At 37.3% G+C, this 19455-nt stretch overlaps 2 protein-coding genes across 8 annotated transcripts; one reads left to right on the forward strand and one right to left on the reverse strand.

The window, feature by feature from the left end:
- The first annotated feature begins 1009 nt into the window (after positions 1-1009).
- On the forward strand, positions 1010-6326 carry LOC101260826 (J domain-containing protein spf31). Of its 6 annotated transcripts, none has more exons than XR_011221838.1 (10): positions 1010-1358; positions 2432-2522; positions 2633-2693; positions 4247-4324; positions 4894-4967; positions 5373-5486; positions 5563-5670; positions 5776-5968; positions 6052-6216; positions 6294-6326. XR_011221838.1 is itself a non-coding variant. In XM_004241303.5 (9 exons), the coding sequence occupies exons 1-9, from the start codon at positions 1228-1230 to the stop codon at positions 6054-6056; spliced, it is 747 nt and encodes a 248-aa protein (XP_004241351.1). In that variant the 5' UTR covers positions 1010-1227; the 3' UTR covers positions 6057-6326. The 6 variants fall into 6 exon arrangements, 2 of the variants coding, with proteins under 2 accessions (XP_004241351.1, XP_004241350.1); XR_011221836.1 differs by having other exon boundaries at positions 5884-5968; XR_742029.4 differs by having other exon boundaries at positions 5930-5968.
- A 196-nt stretch (positions 6327-6522) lies between these two features.
- Positions 6523-18540, reverse strand: LOC101260541 (serine/threonine-protein phosphatase BSL3). Of its 2 annotated transcripts, XM_010324147.4 has the most exons (22): positions 17225-18540; positions 16997-17057; positions 16826-16904; positions 16661-16740; positions 16465-16559; positions 16285-16384; positions 15174-15243; positions 13946-14047; positions 13777-13858; positions 13474-13653; positions 11016-11286; positions 10672-10912; positions 10419-10589; positions 9423-9661; positions 8838-8922; positions 8622-8720; positions 8349-8548; positions 8197-8272; positions 7515-7650; positions 7271-7410; positions 7133-7196; positions 6523-7053 (listed from the first exon to the last, which is right to left on the reverse strand). In XM_010324147.4, the coding sequence occupies exons 1-22, from the start codon at positions 17622-17624 to the stop codon at positions 7040-7042; spliced, it is 2985 nt and encodes a 994-aa protein (XP_010322449.1). In that variant the 5' UTR covers positions 17625-18540; the 3' UTR covers positions 6523-7039. The 2 variants fall into 2 exon arrangements, with proteins under 2 accessions (XP_010322449.1, XP_004241349.1); XM_004241301.5 differs by having other exon boundaries at positions 6523-7196.
- Between the last annotated feature and the right edge of the window lie 915 nt (positions 18541-19455).

Genomic DNA, 19455 nt, shown 5'->3' on the forward strand with positions numbered 1-19455 from the left:
CTAGCCTCGGAAGTCATTTATCTAAAAGTTTTATCAATTCTTTTTGTTTTAGGGCTTTGTAAACCGTACTATGCATAAATTTAAGTTTGAGGTTTATATCTAGCTGTTTATAAACCTAACTAAAAGATAGTCAATATCATTGAGTTTTATCCCTGAAATTTCAACTTTATAATGACATATGATGTGATTGAAAATATCGTGTGAGCATTATTTCTACTAAATATATAAATTTATGTTTGAGGTTTATATCTAGCTGTTTATAAACCTCATTAAAAGATAGTTAATATCATTGAGTTTTATCCCTGAGATTTCAACTTTATAATAACATATGATGTGATTGAAAATATCGCGCGAGCATTAATACATGTGTTTCTCATAAAGAAATATGGAATAATTGCCAATTTGTATAAAATAATAATATAATGTAACAATAATATTTGGATCACCATTTGCCCATCAAATTTCTCTTTCACTTTGTGGTTCTTATTTCTTCTAGTATAGTAAAGTAAAGCAAAGCCAACGAAACAAAAAATTGCAAGTTGTTTGCAACATCTAATTCAAAACAAAAAATCGTGGTTTTGGTTCACAAAGTTTATAAAGTCAAGAAATATTGATGATTTTTAACTAGAATTTTGTTGTCCTAATTAGAGGGAAAAAATAAATAGTTGGAATTGAATTTGCAGCTTCTTATATGAAGTGTGAGCTTCCTTTCAATGTATTAAATAATTAAAACTAATAAACTATTAATTGAATCAATAAAGGTATCTTAATTTACATTGCTATGTTATTGCATTAATTAATCGGGGAATGATCAAGTGGTCAAAACCGATAAAGAGAAATTATTAATAAACCTCAGAAGAGTTGGTATTGAACACTTATTGTGAAGCTACACATTTCTATCTCATTTCGTATACATTTAAATATAATTCGAGAGCAATAAAAATATTTTAGATTCTTGTAATTGAGAAATTTTTTATATAAGATGTACTTCGGCCCAATAATTTGGGTTGGACTTAAGCCCACTGAATCAGGCCCGTATTTATCATTTGAATAGTAAGTTGGCCCAATAATTTGGGTTGGACTTAAAACCCGAATACCCAGTATCAGAACTCTGTGTACCCGTTAAGCTGTAAACGTTTTGGGAGTTTTCATCCCCGGTGGCGAAGTGGTTGTTACGTATAACAGGAGAGAGATTCGCAGCGGAGCGTGAACTCAACGCTTGATTTGATGGGAGACAACAGCTCTGTCACCGCCGCACCATCTCCGTCGTCGGAAAAAACTTCCGCCATCGAGGACGCACTTCTCAAGCAATTCTTCGCAGAGGTCAGCGAGGTTGAGCGCGACAACGAAGTTATAAGGTTCAGCCTCCTTCCCTCCTTATTATATATGTATATATAGATACAAAACAAACAAGACATAGATATAGATGTATGTGTGTGTGTTTACATCTGTTTGTGCCGCGATCCTTTTTGTTTGTGTCAATTATTTGTTCCAAGTTCTTCTCCACTTGTATAGCGCGAATTTTACAACATAATGCTATTCAGGTAACTGTAATTGTATTGTATGATTTATCTCTGAGCTTTGCCGGGAAGAAGATCAATAGTTTCTAACACCTGAAGACGTAAGTTATATGGGATAAAATGATTTAAAGATTGGTAGGATATTATCTATCCTTTTAGAACTCTCTTTTTTATAAGTTTCGGTCTTTGGAAGGAAAAATCACTTTCTAGACAACTACTTTGCACTATGATTTGTATTTGTTGAGGATCGAGCTTAACAACAACAACTACTACATGCCTAGTGAAATCTACAAGTTGGGTATGGGGAGGTTAGAGTGTTACGGAGACCCTAACCCTATGTCGTGGAGGTATAGAGGTTGTTTCTGAAGGACCCTCGGCTCAAGTGCAACAAATTAGAGTGATTATGAAAAATGGAAGTGAAGAAAACATAACAAGTAATAAGCAGTGCACAGTAAACAGAAAAGGAATAGTAACAACTGCAAAGTAGTGCAATAACTTCGGAGGCTAGCCACCACTTCATCCATGCCTCATCAATATGTTGTCTCCAGTCCACACCTCCAACCTAGCATTAACTCCATTGCGTGTCTCATCAATCAGTACTATGTCATCTAACATAAATTATGGCACCTATCTTGATTATACCACTTCAATTCATCCACTACCAGAACATATAAAAACGGGCTACGTGTTGATTCCTGATGCAAGCCCATCTGTACTAAGAAGTGCTCCGAGTCTCCTCCCACTGTTCAGTGTTGGGCTTAATAATAGTCATTTATTCCTTTTTGACATGTACTAGTTTCCTTTAGATGTAAACCTGTTGATGTTGATAGTTGAATAAATACAAATTCAATATTGTTTATTATTTACATTATTCTATATTTCATAATTTGATTCAAACTTAAAATTTACAGGATACTTTCATGCTTCAAGTTGAATCCATTTGAATACCTTAACCTGTCATTTGACTCATCCATTGACGAAGTTAAAAGGCAATATCGTAAGGTATATTTCTTGAAAGTTGAAATTTCCATTGGACTCGAACGATTCCATTTTTTTAATATCAAATTCTGTGACTCAACCCTAATATATTACCATAACTTACATCTATGCAGTTGTCTTTGCTAGTTCACCCTGATAAATGCAAGCATCCACAAGCAAAGGAGGCATTTGGTGGTAAGTAAGCCACTTTATTTTGTTCCTTGTATAAATGAATATGTTATTTTAGGTAGTTTATTGAGCGAAGGAATTCTCTATTCAAACAAAAATTCATTTCATAATGGATGAACACCACGTTCGCTTGTTTCTATACTTTGAAAAACGGATCTTTGCATTGAGCAGTATTTTGGGAAGTGAGAAGTGGAAAAAAGTGATGAGGGCTCGCTTCAAAGAAGCGTGAAGCGTGAAGTGAAGCACACACCTTTTTTCAAATAAAGTGGTATTTAGTATAAAAATAAAAAATACTAAATATGTATAGATAAATAATCAAGCGCTCAGAGGAACAGAAAGAGAAGAAGTGAAGAAGAGAAGAGAACTAACCTGTAGCAGCAGTTGCAACAGTCAATCAAGCAGGGAAAATAATTGGAAAGATGTGCTCAAGTATATTTACTGACATTGAAAAAATAACATTACAGAATTTTTAAAAAAAAACCCTAATTAGCTTATCTCATTTAAGCAAGCTTCTTCTCGCTTTATAAAAAGCGCGCTTCTCACTTTTGGAACAGAAGCACACACTTTTTCATTATTGTCTTGCTTCAAGGCATTAAAACACAACCCTGTCGCGTCGCTTCGCTTCTCGCTAACGCGAGCACTTCGGCGTTTTTAACAACACTGCCGTTGAGTATATGGGTTATGCTTTACATGTTATCCCCTGTTCTATCATTTGGTGGTTTTATGTTAGAAATTGATATCTTTCATCTTTAAGCTAAGTTTGATCATTCCATGAAACTTTTGAATTGGAAAGTCACTCAAATTGGATTCTTAATGTCCATGCGGTAGATGTATTTGGGAAGTTGTTTTTCTATTGTATTAGATTTGTATTAGTTATTGACTGCAGTTACTGCCTCTTAGTGACCGGTTTAAAATATTTTGTCTAAGAATGGTTATTCAACTTAGCCAACCCCAGGGCTTTAAAATGGGTACCGTACTGAAGAGAGCAGAAGGCTGCAGTTCCTCAGCCATTAATGTGAATCACATAGGTTACTCACGACATGTATACAGGAAGTATATGTGGAACTACTTGTTATTGTATGCTAGTGTAAGACTTTCCATAGATATATCATGCTTAATGAATGATCTCTTCAGAAATTAGCATATGAAGAGTCTCTGTTGCTATAGCACCAGAAAAAACATATTTTACAACTTCCGAATTCTGGTTTATAATGGGATCTATCTGTTTAACTACCGTACAAATATTATTTTTACAAGCGTCAGTTTTTATTTATTTTGTGTATTGCTTGGAGTGGTTAAGGGAATTTTCATTTTCATGAACGATATTGTTTGTGTATATCATTTATGTTGACTCAAAAAGAATTTGAAGAAGCATGGATGAGAGCTGTAAAGGAGCCTAAAAGCATTAATCTCAAGAGATTACTCTTGTAAATGCTTATATTTAGTCTTATTTTGAGATGATTTTTTTTTTTACTGCTCTAGTAAGATTTTATATTTTATATCTGTCCCCTTCCTGCTCGTGAATTTTATTTTTCAAAATTTTCTCACGTTGTATGCAGCCTTAGCTAAAGCGCAACAGTTATTACTTGATCAACAGGAGAGGGATTACATTCTGAGCCAAGTTGTTGCAGCAAAAGGTCTGTCGCATCCTCATTATTTATTCTTTTGTTCTCTTTTGTCTTCCTTTCGCCATGTATAGACTGCATTGACATTCTCTCTATGTTTCCAATGGAGCACTTGCACTGTTGCTGCAATTCTTCAGTGGTCTGAGCTCAACAAAACTGTGTGGTAGTGTCTGTTTATGATATTCTTTCTTTTTTTCAAATGGGACAATTTTGAGAAATGGGGTTTGTTTCAAAATTTGATTTTTTTTGTTTAAGCTGAAGAACTCTTCTTTCACTGAGAAAACATGCATAATTTTCCCAAACAAGTCAGCTTACACAACTTGTTTTCAGAAACTTCTTCAATATGCTGTCCAAACTAAAGATGATAATATATAGGGTCAAAAAACTTGTTGTTCTGGTATTGTGAGCCACCTTCTGTTACTCAACATGGACGAATGGGACTGTCCTGTATTTTCATTATGTTGCTCACTCACTGGAACTACTATATCAATTATTCTTCTGGTTTCCTTTACCTCTTTTAATATTTTGTCTCATATAATACTGAAATTTCTTTGTTTTCCCCTTTTTGTGTATGAGCACAGAAGAATTAAGATCAAAGTGGAAGAAGCAGCTCAAAAAAGATACTGCTAGCAAATTGAAGTCATTAGTTACTGAGGTAAGTCTGCAATTCTCTCAGTTTTTCAAAATTGATCTGAATTTAACTGGAATTATTGCTTCTGGATATTCAGATGGTGAATTTTCTTCCTAATGTTGTATCTACTATTGAGATGACATTGTATTTTTACAATGAAACCGTGAACATTTCACACAATCAAAACCACATTAAACCGTGGTTATGTAACTTCATGCTTTTTAGACTTACTCTTGTTTCACCATTCCACTAGTATGTTTTTTATTTAACTCCTTGTGTTTCGTTTTTTTCATGATTCTTATTCCACCTTAATGGTTTGCGTAGTAAGGAACCTATATGGTTTCAATAGAGCATATAGGAAAATATATAGCACTATGTAACTTTTGTGTTTCAGATGGTTGATTTCTGTACTCCTGATTGTGCAAACAGGGTAAATATGACCAAGAACATGAGCAGTCAGAGGAATTCCAGCAGCAGCTTAAGTTAAAGGTTAGAGAAATATTGACAGATCAAGAATGGCGGAGGAGAAAAATGGCAATGAGGGTATGTTCCTTAGCTGTTTTTTTCATATGTCATCTTTTTGGATTTCTAGTTAAACTTACTGTTTGGTTTTGCGTAGATATCTGAAGAAGAAGGTCGCTTGAAGAAAGATGAGGAAGAAACAAAAGAGATGTGGAAAAGAAAACGTGAGCATGAGGAGCAGTGGGAAGGAACTAGAGAAAAGAGGGTTAGTTTTCTAGCTCATTTATGGTTATTGTATGTTCAGTGAAGTATGTGATTTATATAACTCGCAGTTGGTGAACTTCTCAGTTACTACTTGCCTATTTTTCAGGTTCATAGGATTTATAAAAGATACTGATGGTGTATCCTCAGTTACTATTAACATGTTTATAGCAATAGCAGTACTATAGTTAAATGTTTTCTAAGTTATGATCTACAGGTAGATCTCTTCCTGATAGCTGCTTGCTTTTTCTTCGTCTCATCAGGTGTCCAGTTGGAGGGATTTCATGAAGGGTGGGAAAAAGGTATTTTTGATTTGCTTAGATTGCCGTCAATAACTCTTTTGCGAACATCTTGTAATGATAAGTTTCATCATGCTTTTTTGCAGGCTAAGAAAGGAGAGATTCGGCCTCCAAAGCTTAAGACAGAAGATCCCAACAAATCTTATGTTCAAAGACCTGTTAAAAGAGGTTAACTCATGTACTCTGATGGGTTTTTACTGCTTCCATAATGCCATGAATCCTCATTGAAAGCTTGAAGTGGCTTCTTGAGTGTAAGCTTCAACCTTGTGTAAAGTTGTATTTGTTAAAAAGCTAATTATTGAGCAGCAAATTACATTTTGCTCTCCAGTGTTGACCAGGTAGTAGAAAGCTTCTGGAATTATGTTCTGTGCACCATATTAGTTCATCAGACTTCATAGAAGAGAGAAAGAGCAGGGTAATTTTACTGCTTTAGAGAATGACTGGATCTGATATTTTAACACCTAAATCAAAGGGTGAAGCGGTACTGCACCATAGCTTTCTTCAAATGAACTCATCACATTCTACGCAAAAAAAAGTTTTAAAAAAGGAGCTTCATGTTGTAATCAACAAGAACCGTTAACTGATCTTTAAAATAGCTTATCTGCAACTTACATAGTAAACAACACACTACAATTTTTGTTTTCTCATTTTCTTGTTCAGGAGGTAGTATATTTTACAAGGCAGCGATACACAAAGCAACGACTTCTATGATACATGAATTACAACAGCTCAGGATTATCTATCTCAGCAATCCGCAGACAAAAATGATGATACACCTAAACGATGAAAAGAATATGTAGGGACTAAACAAAGAAAAAAAAAATTCAATGAAAACCCAGCACTACACGCCCATGACAATGATCAAAACTCCGTCTACCTGCTTGCGGCTCAATGTACACCTCCATCGAAAACCCCATCTGCTCTGTATCATGATGAAATAGAACTCACGAATTGCCACCTCCGATATCTAATCTGATTTTCTGAAGACCCTTCCATGGAAGAATAACAACGTGGCTCAAGCGTTAAACTTTTCGCGAGGATAAGTATCTCCATTGAACTCTGATTGGTGATCGGCTATGTACATATCACTGGAAATCCGACATGTTAGCATGAGCCTGGAAGTATAGCAAGACAATTGCACTATAATTTAAGTCCAAGCAACAGAACCTCGATCATTGGCTACTTGAGGACGTCCTCTGGTTGGTGTCGGTGGTCTGTTGGCATTTAGCTCCTATCCCAAAAATAACGAGCAAGATCAAAAACACATCAAAGAGAAAAAAAGAAAAGATCTGGTAAATAACAAACCTGCATCCAAGTGTCTTCTATATGCCGCTCAGGTGAAGTTTCAGGAGAGGAAATTGCTGGCGGCAGCGGGTGAATAAGTTTTGGAACCACAACAAGATCTCTACCCAATACCAAGATAGCACCAGCATTATTGGCAGTACCTGTAGAAAGGATGAGAAAAGAACAAAAAGAATTTGCATAAAGATAAAAGACGTTCCAAGAAATAGAAAACCGCTAAACATCCAAAAAATTTGCAACATCTTACCACAATAATTTGTGGCTGAGAAAAGCGTTATTAAATGTCCCTGAGCAAATCGTTCAAATCCATCCATCACACATTCATGCGCTCGGACAATCAGTTGAAGATCATTATTGTTGCAGAATTCCATCACACGATCAGGCTGCATGTATGCAAGTGTTAACATTAGTTAAACGAGAAATGCAAGGAAAACTATAACCAACCAAATACCCTGGAGACCAGGATAGCTAGGAGATATCTAATACTGAAGCACCACATAAACTGAAGTACTAAGACTCCAGTCCAGCAAACAGACAATACATGTCCCAAATAACTGGAAACTTTAAGTCGTAAAAGCCCAACTGGTGAATCAAATAAGTGACTTCAAGGAATCGTGAGTTCAGTATCTTATAAAAGGTCCAAGCTACAAAGATGGAAAAGCTGCAATTGCACAAAACAAACTCAAGAAAATGACAGCCCATAGAATGTCAAAGTGAAGCAGGGCAGACAAAGCAATCTGGACTTTTTTGTTTGAATTATCATCTCTTTCCATACTGGGTGGGCCCTTTTAAAGAACTCCAGTGAACTGATAAGAATATGCAGCTTCCCAAAATAACATACAATAGGTTGAGCCAGCATCCATAGTGATCGGACATTGCATTTGGAGAGAAAAATATCTCAAAATTGACACGAAATGTAAATTACTCACCCCAAAAGTGACCAACCCAGGGCCTCTTGCATTGGGTCTTAATCCTTCAACACTATCATTTTCTGTAGGGTCAGACCTACAAGCACGCGCCAGCGTGAGAAAGTATGAGGATGTTAAAGTTAATGAAGGAAGCATAGGAGAAGGAGACTAACCACAATAAATCCATAAGAACAATTGAGCCAGCATCCATAGCAATAGGGCGTTGGATATTTTCTATTTGTTCAACATGATTAATTGACCTTCCAATACCACCATGCATACAGATTATCTTTTTCTCGATTAATGCTGCCAGAGGAAGCCAGTTGAACAACCTGTTAAATCGATGCCAAGCCCAAATTCCATCTCGCTCACCCTGTTGCATATATAGACATCAGTGTCTAGCTTGAAAAGCAATTACAAGCTTTAGCCAGTAAATCATAACATACCATGCGTTCAATGCACTCAATTCGAAAGCCGAAAAGCGCATTAATATCAGCAGCTTCATGGTTCCCACGAATTAGATGTACATTGAGGGGATACTCAACCTAAAGCATCAATTTATGTCATCAAAATGACAGGGTAACTAAGAATGTGAAAGCAAAGCAAACATCAAAATATAAGAGGTGCCTTTAGCAAGAAGAAGAGTTAGAAACAAGAGGTACCTTTAAAGCGAGAAGAAGGGTCATTGTTTCCAAACTGTGCTGGCCCCTATCAACATAATCTCCTAAGAAGAGGTAGTCAATATACCTGATGGTCACTTATCGAAATTAGTATCAAGACTAAAAGGACAAATATCGACTCCTCAAATCAGATCAATCAAAAAATTGGTGCAAGTCTGCAGGAGTCAGAACTACAGGAGAGACAGCAAAGAGACAACAACAAAATATTGTGACACATTTTCTCTGTACTCCTTCAAGGAGTTAGTTTGGTTCTTGTTTTGGTAACAATTAGCAACAAGCTCTCACAAGGGCTTAATTTAGAGAAAGAAAAGGGAAAACATTCCCTTCCATTTCCATAATAGTGTTGCCCCACAAAATCAAAAACAGTATTCTGATAGCCTACTGAGACACCTGACAGTTACAGCAACTAGCTGTGATACACGCAATGTCAATCAAAATATCCATTTCAAAACAAAAATGAGGATTAAGATAGAAATAATACTACAACCCAGGGAGCTAAAGACTGTCAAAAGGACAGCTGGAACAGAAAATAAACTAACAGAAGCAAGATTGAGCCAAAGCACTTACGATATATCCCCAGCGGTCGATGGGGAACCATACTCATCGAAAAGACGCATAAGATCCCCAAATTGCCCATGCAAGTCACCAAATATCTTAATAGGAGCCCTAAGCTGTATAACACTAGGTTCACTCGCAAATATCCTTTCAGCACTGTCACAAAGATCAGCTATCTCATTGCAGTCCAAGAAAAACTGTCGCCGAACAGGCGGTTTCCAGCCACGAGGCTTCAGAAGATGGGATATCACCTGAGATAGCAAGGAAAGAAAAATAATATAACTAATATATTGCAGTTATTTGTCTTTACACGATATAAAAGCTTAAGCTATAAAGTTGATCACAGTTACATTTTTTGCAGAGTGGAAGTCTTTGCTCGGGTGTACAGAAAAGTTAGGGGCCTGACTGAATTAAGACAGATGGTCCAGCTCTCATCACATCCCCCCCCCCCCCTCGAGCTCACCCTAGTACAAGGCCACAACATATAGTCAAGGAAATATAAATATTATTCTCTTTCTTCCCTCCAAAGTACTATTTGCACACTTTTACTCCCTAGTTCTTTATTGAACTTCTTAAAGACCTCTATAGTTCTATGTTTAAAAAGCACTCTTGAAGAAACACTTGCCAAAATCAAGAGAGGAAGAGATAGTTAGAACATATAACCTAGAACGGCACATTGAAACAGTCAACAAAACACCTATCTTCCTCGTGTGAAAGAGCTATGCCAGGAGCAGAAAAACCGAATCGGCCATCTTACTATCTAGCTGCTACTCAATGGCCCTTCAAATGGATATGCCAAAAAACAGAGACAAGCCAAATATATTGGATTTAATTAATTCAGCTACTTATTTAGCAAGACTTATGCACTGTTTCCACCATGGGATTTTGAAGTTTCGGTGCAAGCAGTTTACCCTTTTAACTTGCATGAATAACACATCAGATAAAAATAGTAAGCCATATTGTGGCACTTAATCTGATAATTCATCTGGAGACAAATCATTGCAGTACCTTTTTAGGAACACTGTTGATGGACATTTGACGATCCAATAGTTTCCTTGCTGCTGTTGCATTTTCTGGTGTTCCATAACTAACTCGCCTGCCTTCATTTTCAAACTGATCAATCGAAAGCTGCCGCACCATGCCACCTAGAGCACCACCAGTCTCTGCAGCTATAACCACCTTCAATGCATTAAAGCACATCATCAGTCAACTTATGAGCAAACTAAGACAAACACATGGTATTAAGGATCTGAACACTGACAGCACGGTGATGCAGCCGGACTCCAGCTGGGACAGAATTATTTGATAAGGCAGAGTCAGGCTTGATCAGAGTAGACGCCTGTTTTCCACTTGGTGTTGCCTCCGCTCCACGGTCCCTATCTGGAAGTTCAACTTCTCCATTCCCTTGTTGACGAGCTTTTGCAGCTGCTAGTGTAGCAGTAATAGCCTCAGCTTCTGCAGCAGAAGCCTCCACTAAATATTCAACACCTTTTATGAGTCTCCTGCAAACGAAACAAACCGCAAGATATATTTTTAAAAAACTAATCATGCATTAACAAACCAGAGATAGCAGATGTTGTTGTTCCTATGCAACTGCAAACTCACCGAGGTCCTTGAAGTGTCGCATTTTCAGTGCTTATATCAGAATACATATCACCATTTACAGGGGGGGCGACAGGAGTACCCAGTACGACTGAGCCATCATTAACTGCTTCAGGGTCTGTTTGCCTCGTTCTTTCATCACCAAAACCATACCTTCCTGTTAATCTACCCGCTTGTATATTAACTGCTGCTGCAGCTGCTGCATGTGAAGCTGCACTAGTTGTTTCAGCAGCAGCCAAGTCTTCAGCAACAAGTAAGTCATCTAGCAATACCCCTGCAACCAAAAAAACAACAGGATTAAACTTGTTGAAGAAACAAGTGATCTAACTTCTGAGTAACTTCCAAGGTATATTTTATTACACTATTCATATTATTTATAGTTGGAAACATGCCACAGATACATTTGATGTTATCTTTGACTTTCACATTTGACGGAGTATTTTGCTGCTTATACTATGAAAATTAAATGAATGCATTGCATGAAGAATAAACCAAGTCAACAACATTTCTAACATGATATCAACTAATATTGCTTAGAGTTCGTTTGGATTGGATTATTTCAAGTGCTTTTAAAGCAAAATAGATTTTTTGTAGTGTTTGGGCAAGGTGAAAAACTGTTTTTAAGAATTAATTTTAAGCCAAAACAACAAATAATAATAAGTCAAAAGATGGATTCCTAGCTCAATGGGTTATGCTTAAACCCCACTTAAAATAAGTTCATCCAAACAGGCTGCTAAACTTCAATTAAGAATGTCTACTCATCCAAGGCAGGGTGTTATGGTGTATGATATTTGCAGATGACATAGCTAGGCTAGAGGTTTGGGACAAACACAGGAGTCCAAAGGCTTCAGGTTGAGCAAGACCAAGACAAAATACTTGGGAGTGCAAATTCAATGATGTAAGACATGGGTTGGTGTGGAAGTAAGACTTGATACAGTGATCATCCCCACGAGAGGATTTCATCTAAGGAAATGGGGAGATCAACGAGATTTCACATCGTATTGGTGTGGGATAGACGAAATAGAGACATGTGTGATAAGGAAGTGCCACCGAAATTCAAAAGGTATGTTCTACGTAGTAGTGGTTAGTTGTATGGGCATACTAGGAGAAATAAGATTAGAAATGTAGATGTCCATGACAAGGTAGGAATGGTCTCGATGGTGGACAAAATGAGGGAGGCAAGGCCAAGATGGTTTGGGCATCTAAAGAGGAGATGCATAGATATCCTAATGATGATGTGCGAGAGGTTGGTTATGGTGGGTCCGAGGAGAGGTAGATGTTGGCGAAAGAAGTATTGGGGGAGGTGATTAGATTGGACATGCGCATCTTCAGCTTACCAATGACATAATTGTAGATATGAAGGTATGGAATTCGCAAACTAGGATAGAGGGTTAATAGATATGATGGTAGTTGGAGGACCGAATCTATTGTATATGTTCAATTTTTACGGTAGTATTAGCAGTAATATCATAGTTTCTTGTCTTCGATTTTTTGTTACCATTGGTGTTTCTTGTGCTTCGATTATCACATTATTTCGTTGTTGTTACTGTTCCTTTTTATTTCTCTTTCAAACTGCTTTGAAATGCTTTACTTGAAGCTACGTTGTCTAACGCAAACAGTCTCTTTACCTTCCCGAGGTAGGGGTAAGGACTGTGTACACCCTACCCTATATGTTCAATTTTTACAGTATTATTAGCACTAATCTCATAGTGTCTTGTCTTCAATTTTTTGTTACCATTGGTGTTTCTTGTGCTTCGATTATCACATTGTTTCATTGTTGTTACTGTTCCTTTTTTTTCCCTCTTTCAAACTGCTTTGAAATGCTTTACTTGAAGCTACGTTGTCTAGCGCAAACAGTCTCTTTACCTTCCCGAGGTAGGGGTAAGGACTGTGTACACCCTACCCTATATGTTCAATTTTTACAGTATTATTAGCACTAATCTCATAGTGTCTTGTCTTCGATTTTTTGTTACCATTGGTGTTTCTTGTGCTTCGATTATCACATTGTTTCATTGTTGTTACTGTTCCTTTTTTTTCCCTCTTTCAAACTGCTTTGAAATGCTTTACTTGAAGCTACGGTGTGTAGCGCAAACAGTCTCTTTACCTTCCCGAGGTATGGGTAAGGATTGTGTACACCCTACCCTACCCTCCCAAGACCCCACTTATGGGATTACACGGGGTATGCTGTTGTTGTTTGCTATATGCATACTAGAGATGGGATTCAAATAGTGAAGACCACTTATGGATGCCTAAAACAAAGCACATCCAGCACCACTCCGGAGACAAAGAAAGATGATAGAAGATACTTTTAGACTTTAGTTACTTTACGGATTCATTTTTCACAGTTCTGATCAGCTAGTTACTTTACAATTCCAAAGAAAAGTAAAAATGGTTGTCATCTGAAAATCAAACTGGAAAGCAAATATAAGAACATTCATTGATGTCTATCTTATAGTCTTACCGCCACGCAGACCACCATAAATAAATATCAAGTCACCAACAGCAACAGCTGCATGTCTACAACGCCTAGTCAATTCAACTGCAGCATCACCGCCAGCTGCATCTGCACTGAATCTGCCAGTTCTAGGACTAGTGACAACAGAAGTTGTGTCACACCACACTCCTGCAGCTGTATCAAGAACTGCCAAAAGGGGGAAAGTAACCATGAGAGTGAGGAATGAACATAACAGTTAACCGGAAGTAAAAATAAAGGAGTTAAACAAACAGCGGCTCCATTGAGTATCATCAGAAGTAAATAAAATACCTGCTATACTGGATGAGTCCTCCACCATGCGACCACCACCAAGTGCCCCTCCAGATACATGGAGCCGAGCATTAACAAAAACCTATAATACCAGAACATAACAGATAAATATTATAAGAAGATTCATCTGAAAGATGCAGTTGATAAAAGGCATGAAGCAAACACTTACAGCGGCATGTTGATATCTAGAGGATGGTGAGACACCAGGAGCAATGGCCCATTCCCAGCGCCCATCTCTATGCTTGGCAAGTCCATATGCGCTGGCTAGTGGCTGTGGATTATCAAGGCATTGGAAGAAGTATAAGTACAATCAACCAATGAGCACAAGGGCACACGAGAACGAAGTAACAGCTCAGATTCCCAATACAAATCAATTACACCAAGAGAAAGAGGAAAAAAAATAGCAAACAAAAACAGAACTCTTGAATTCACCACATATGTTACATGGATCATCATATCTGTTCTTGACAAACCCATGTCGAACAGGTGTAGCACTGCATAGGTGTGTGCACGTCATGGTTCTTCAAAATATACCCACATTACAATCACTTATGCAACCCATATCAGATACATAATCATATACTCGCTACAAAAAAAATCCACGTGTTTGCACTAGACTTACTGACCATTTTGAGAAATCTGAAAAATTATGAGAGCACTTGGTCAATTTTAATTTTTTTAAAGTCGATTTCAGTGAAACTGTCAATGTACACTCTATGTAAATCTGGCCAAAGCTAATGCAGAAGTCATCAAGGTTTACAGTCATAGGCGATAAAATGCACATCCAACTAAACTACAGTTTTCTGAAGTACCGTCCAGCCATGCTGCATCTACTTTTTAACTTCAAGCCCCAAATATCCACTGTTCATTTATCACTAATCAGCTGCATATATCATTGTTATGTTTAAGTGGATGAAGTTCAACACAGCGTCATCTTTCACTGACAGTTTCTTGGGCATAGAGGTCCAGAAAAGACAGTTGTAAGTCTATTATTTTTAAGTTAGTGCACAAAAGCCGAAGTATCTAAAAGACATGATCTGTTAAAAAGATATCATGTTAAAATAAGAATGTTTAAACACAAAATTCGCCAAGATGCAAAAGTGAATGAACAAAAGAGCCCCTTATCTAGCAGTAAAACTTTTTAAGTTGGAGGTGATTTTCATAATAATTTATGAGAACGACTCTACGTGCGGAAATGGGAATAGAAGAGGAGTTAATGACAAAGATAGGGCTGAGAAAAATAGAGCACCATTTGTTCTAGAAAGAGAGCAAACGTTCTGGCGAGCTACCCTTCTAAGTGCAAGTAAAAAAATGGTAACGACAAACCAAGGAACAAGTAAATCAGCATAAAAAAACATCCTTTTTTCTTATTGCATAAAAATATTTGCTTCACTCACCACACTATTGGCATCCCTTCCTCCACAAAGCAGAAGGAGACCATCCGATCTCGCACTTGCAGTTGCATACCTATCCAAGTAACAGGAGCAGATTAGGATTTCATGACTTTACTGGACGGTTGGACCAGATTAGGACCACAAGAATTTATCTTCAGCTGGACATTATAAGAGGAAACTAGAAGCTCGGCCTCAAAACAGAAAATTAAGAAATTGTTGAAGATCAAAAAGTGTAGAACATTTTCACCAAACACTTGTACAGCTTCAGTTCAATAAACAGTACAGCCTAAAAAAACTTTGCTCAAGAAGAGGCAGAAACTCTGAATATATAAGAGACTAATATATGCTCAATCTGCAACTATTCATCATATAACCATCTTCTAGATAAGAAAAGAATGCATTTCCCACTTCTTGAGCAAATGTTTGTCATTTTTTTATATATATATATACAAGTGGTGGTATACGGGCCACCGAACATGCACCTCAGCTAATCCACGACAGCCAGTTATGCAAGCACACATGATGACTCTTCCTTTTATTTCATTGTACCCTATTTTTTCCTCCAAGCCTGCAGACGTTTCAAGAGCTTCTAGGTCTTTGAAACAACTTTCTTCAATGTTAATCTGGAGGTCCACGTAGGATATAACTAAACCAGCTCAAGTGACCTTCTCACATAATGCAATTGCAACTATAACAACCCCAATACTTCTTTTTAGAAGTCAAAGGATCTCATTGCAACTTCTCAAGTTCATGTCCTACCCAACAGTAACTCTTTCCAGATTTCCCCTTTGATCCCTTGGTGACTCGAAACTCCAACCATATGGTTGGAGAGGAGGGTTTTACCAGTAGGCCATCCCTCCATAGTCAAGGATCAGATTCATTCTTCTAACCGATAAATAGTGACCAAACAGTCATTAAAGATTGCCACTATTTATCACATGCTACTTCTTCAATTGACATGCACAAACAAAATTTTAAGTTCTTCACCATGTAATGAAGCACATAAAGTTCAGAAAAGCAAAATGAATACAGTTGAAGCAAGGACAAAATAGTGAACGTCATGTACAGCGAGGAGTTAAAGTAACATCTTCAAGAAAGAGATCATGAAATTTACATGCAAGGAGGTGGGCCTTCACCCTCAGGCTCCAATTTGCGCCATTCATATGGCTTGGCAGCTGTGTCCAAAGCCCAAACATCAGCTAGAGGTCGCTTACCTAAAAACGATGGATTAAACTATTAATTCTTTGTATATTATTGCTTAAATTAAATGGAAAGACCTCTTCACGAGACTGACCATCATTTCCACCGATAGCCATGAGATATCTTTGCCCTACCAAAGCCATGACGTGGCCGTAACGTGGCCCTGGACCAGGTCCTTGAACGACAACCCTAAAAAGAACAAAATTATTTCAGTAGCTGATCAGCGCACTTCACCAGCGAACACTATGTTCATCGAAACTAAGTTCCTACTTGAACTGCTAGGTGCTAACCTGTGCCATCGTGGGCGTTGTTGTGTAAGGTCCAGAACATGAAGATCCTCAGCTGACAATCCAGCTGGACCAATTCCACCCTGGATGAATAAGATCGAACATATTAACTAGCTGAAGTATATAATCATGCACGATGCAAATGATATGCTTTCAGTTTCTACCAACCTGAATAACAACCATAGTTCCAACTGCAGTAGCAACATGAGCAGCCCGTGGTGTGGGTGGCTCTCCTATTGGGGTAATCCTGTAATTATTTATAAACAGGCGCATACTTTATCCATTCTAAGTAAACAACAAATTAGATTGTAGCCTACAGAGACACCAATAACCACTTACCGAGACCATTTATTTGTCAAAACATCATAGCAGTGCACATCAGCAGTAGCCCCAGCTAAACCTGCAATTAAGACCTCTTCTATTAATTGCTCACTTCATTCATTGCTTTTAATCTACACAACTGGAAAGTAAACCATCTTCTAATCAAATTCAAAAACTGTCCATGGATTGCCCAGAAAAGAGGTGGTCTGTCAAGTTGGATAATTAGGAGAATTGGAGGAAACATACGAATTCCAGCACTTCCAGCAGAAGAAGGAGTTCCTGAACCAGCAGAATTCCCTTCAAGAGCAGTTGCCCCACCAAAGAGAATAAGCCTAGGACCAATGTAATTGGGGCTACCTTCCTCTCCAACAGCCGGTACAGCCGTTAATGTATGCCCACACCTTGGCCCTGGACCATCCTCCTTCTTCTCCATAACTGCGTGCACCACAGAATATGTAGGAGCACACCTCGGCCCCGCAACCAGAGTACTGCCTTGCTGCTGCTGAGAAGTTGCTGGCTGTTGCTCATCCTTAGGAGTCTCCGGCAGAGATCCCCCGGCTGATGACTGGCCGTTTAGCTGCTCCGGTGCCACGCCTTTATCCTGATCGTGATCGGATTCGGATGACATCGTTGAATCCACATCCATATCCCTCACCTCGAAACCCTAGATTCCTAAGCTTATTGGAGCTACAATCCTCAATCATATCCACTTTGGATCACCATTTCCAATCCAATTCAAACCACAAATGTCGAAAATCACAATTCCCAGTCCCTAGATCCTCTGATTCAAATAAATCCAACTTTTTCGAAAATATTACAGACCAAAAGGAGAAAATTCTAGGTTTCTCTTCTCTCTCTTCTTCTCATGAAAAAAAAAAACTTCAAGACGGTCTTCGAGGAATACAATAGCAGGATCAATCCTTACACTTTCTCTCTCTAAAATTCCTTCTCTGTCCAATCCTCCATCACTCGTTTTCTCTCTCTATAAGTATTTATATGTATCTATAGATTCATACGTATTTTTCTGCGGATAGTATCTCTGTCTCTCTCATCTGATGTGAATGGTTTACAAGATATGTGACTACGGTGGACTTCATTCTTTACCCCTCAAGGTACAAGTCCTGATGCATGATGTACCCTTTGTTTTCCCAAAATAGTACAAGCATTAATGCATGAGGTACATCAGATTTGTGCCGTCGTCAGATTTTCGCTTTTGTAAAATAACCGGTTCCGATTTCAACGGGAGCAGTGCCCTCGTTGATTGGGTGAAAAAGAAGAACTCCGTCAGACGCGCAGGGGAGGCGCGTGTATCGCGTGTATGAAACTGATTCAGCCTGACAAATACATACATATGGGATGAGAGCTGGCTTTGGCTTAAGATGATGCTATTCATGATTGGTCAAGATTTATTCATATTATTTTATTTTATTTTTTAATCGTTTTATTATGCATTTTTGTTCCTTTAATTTATCATACATTGTACTTGTATCGAAATGCCAGATCATGAATTGTGAAATCTTCATTGTAGGGATTAAAATGTATCGCATATTTGATTGTTTTTTTAAAAATTTAGAGTAATTATATTAAATAGCAATTATATACGCATATTTAGTTATCTCTTAAAACATCTAAAGCAAAGATATCAAAATATCAACTATGTAATAAATTAAAATAATAATATTTAAAGTATTTCCGTTGCACTAATATATTCATGTGTGTGAAATTATATAGAGAAAAAGAAAACTACTATTTCTTAAAAACCATCCGAACTCTAAAAAAAACATTTCAAATTTATTGACATGTATTAATTGGAAAATAAGTTTTAGTTTAATCAGGTTGATTTCAACCTATTAACATTGTATCCAAAATTATTGTCTTATCTAAGATTTATATGGCGATAATATAACAAAATGATAATGACATGAATTTGTACTACTATTATTTATTTTTATTTAACATGACGACGACATAAATCTGAATTGCTAAGAAATATAACAAAAAGCTGTGATATATAACAATACTCAAAAGAATAATTATGTTTTTGAAATTATAATATTAACTTTTATTTTATATTAAAGATAGAATATTAAATTTAAAATAAATAATTTTAAGATAAATTATTTTGCAATAACTTATTTCAAATCAAAGAAGATGTCGGTAGGACATGTTATATGACATGGACAGTGGACACAGTTATCCATTTGGCAAATAGTGATGTAAGAATAAACTTTGAACTAACATGTCGACCCTACAAGTTTTTATGTTTATCGAATGCTCCATCGTTAAGTTTGTGTTTTGGACCATCAATATAAAATGGAATAGATAGGGTTTGATTTAATTGTGCTCCATAGCAAATGTTGGCAAAAATTTGCCAGGCGTCTCTCTCCCAGAAGTCTCGCTCGCCACTCTCCCATTCTCGCCTCTCTCGCTTTATACACAGAAGTGTATAATTTCTGTTTCTGTTTTGTATAAAGCGA

The sequence above is a fragment of the Solanum lycopersicum genome, chromosome 6 (genome assembly GCF_036512215.1).
Source record: "Solanum lycopersicum chromosome 6, SLM_r2.1".
Classification (NCBI taxonomy): Eukaryota; Viridiplantae; Streptophyta; class Magnoliopsida; order Solanales; family Solanaceae; genus Solanum; species Solanum lycopersicum.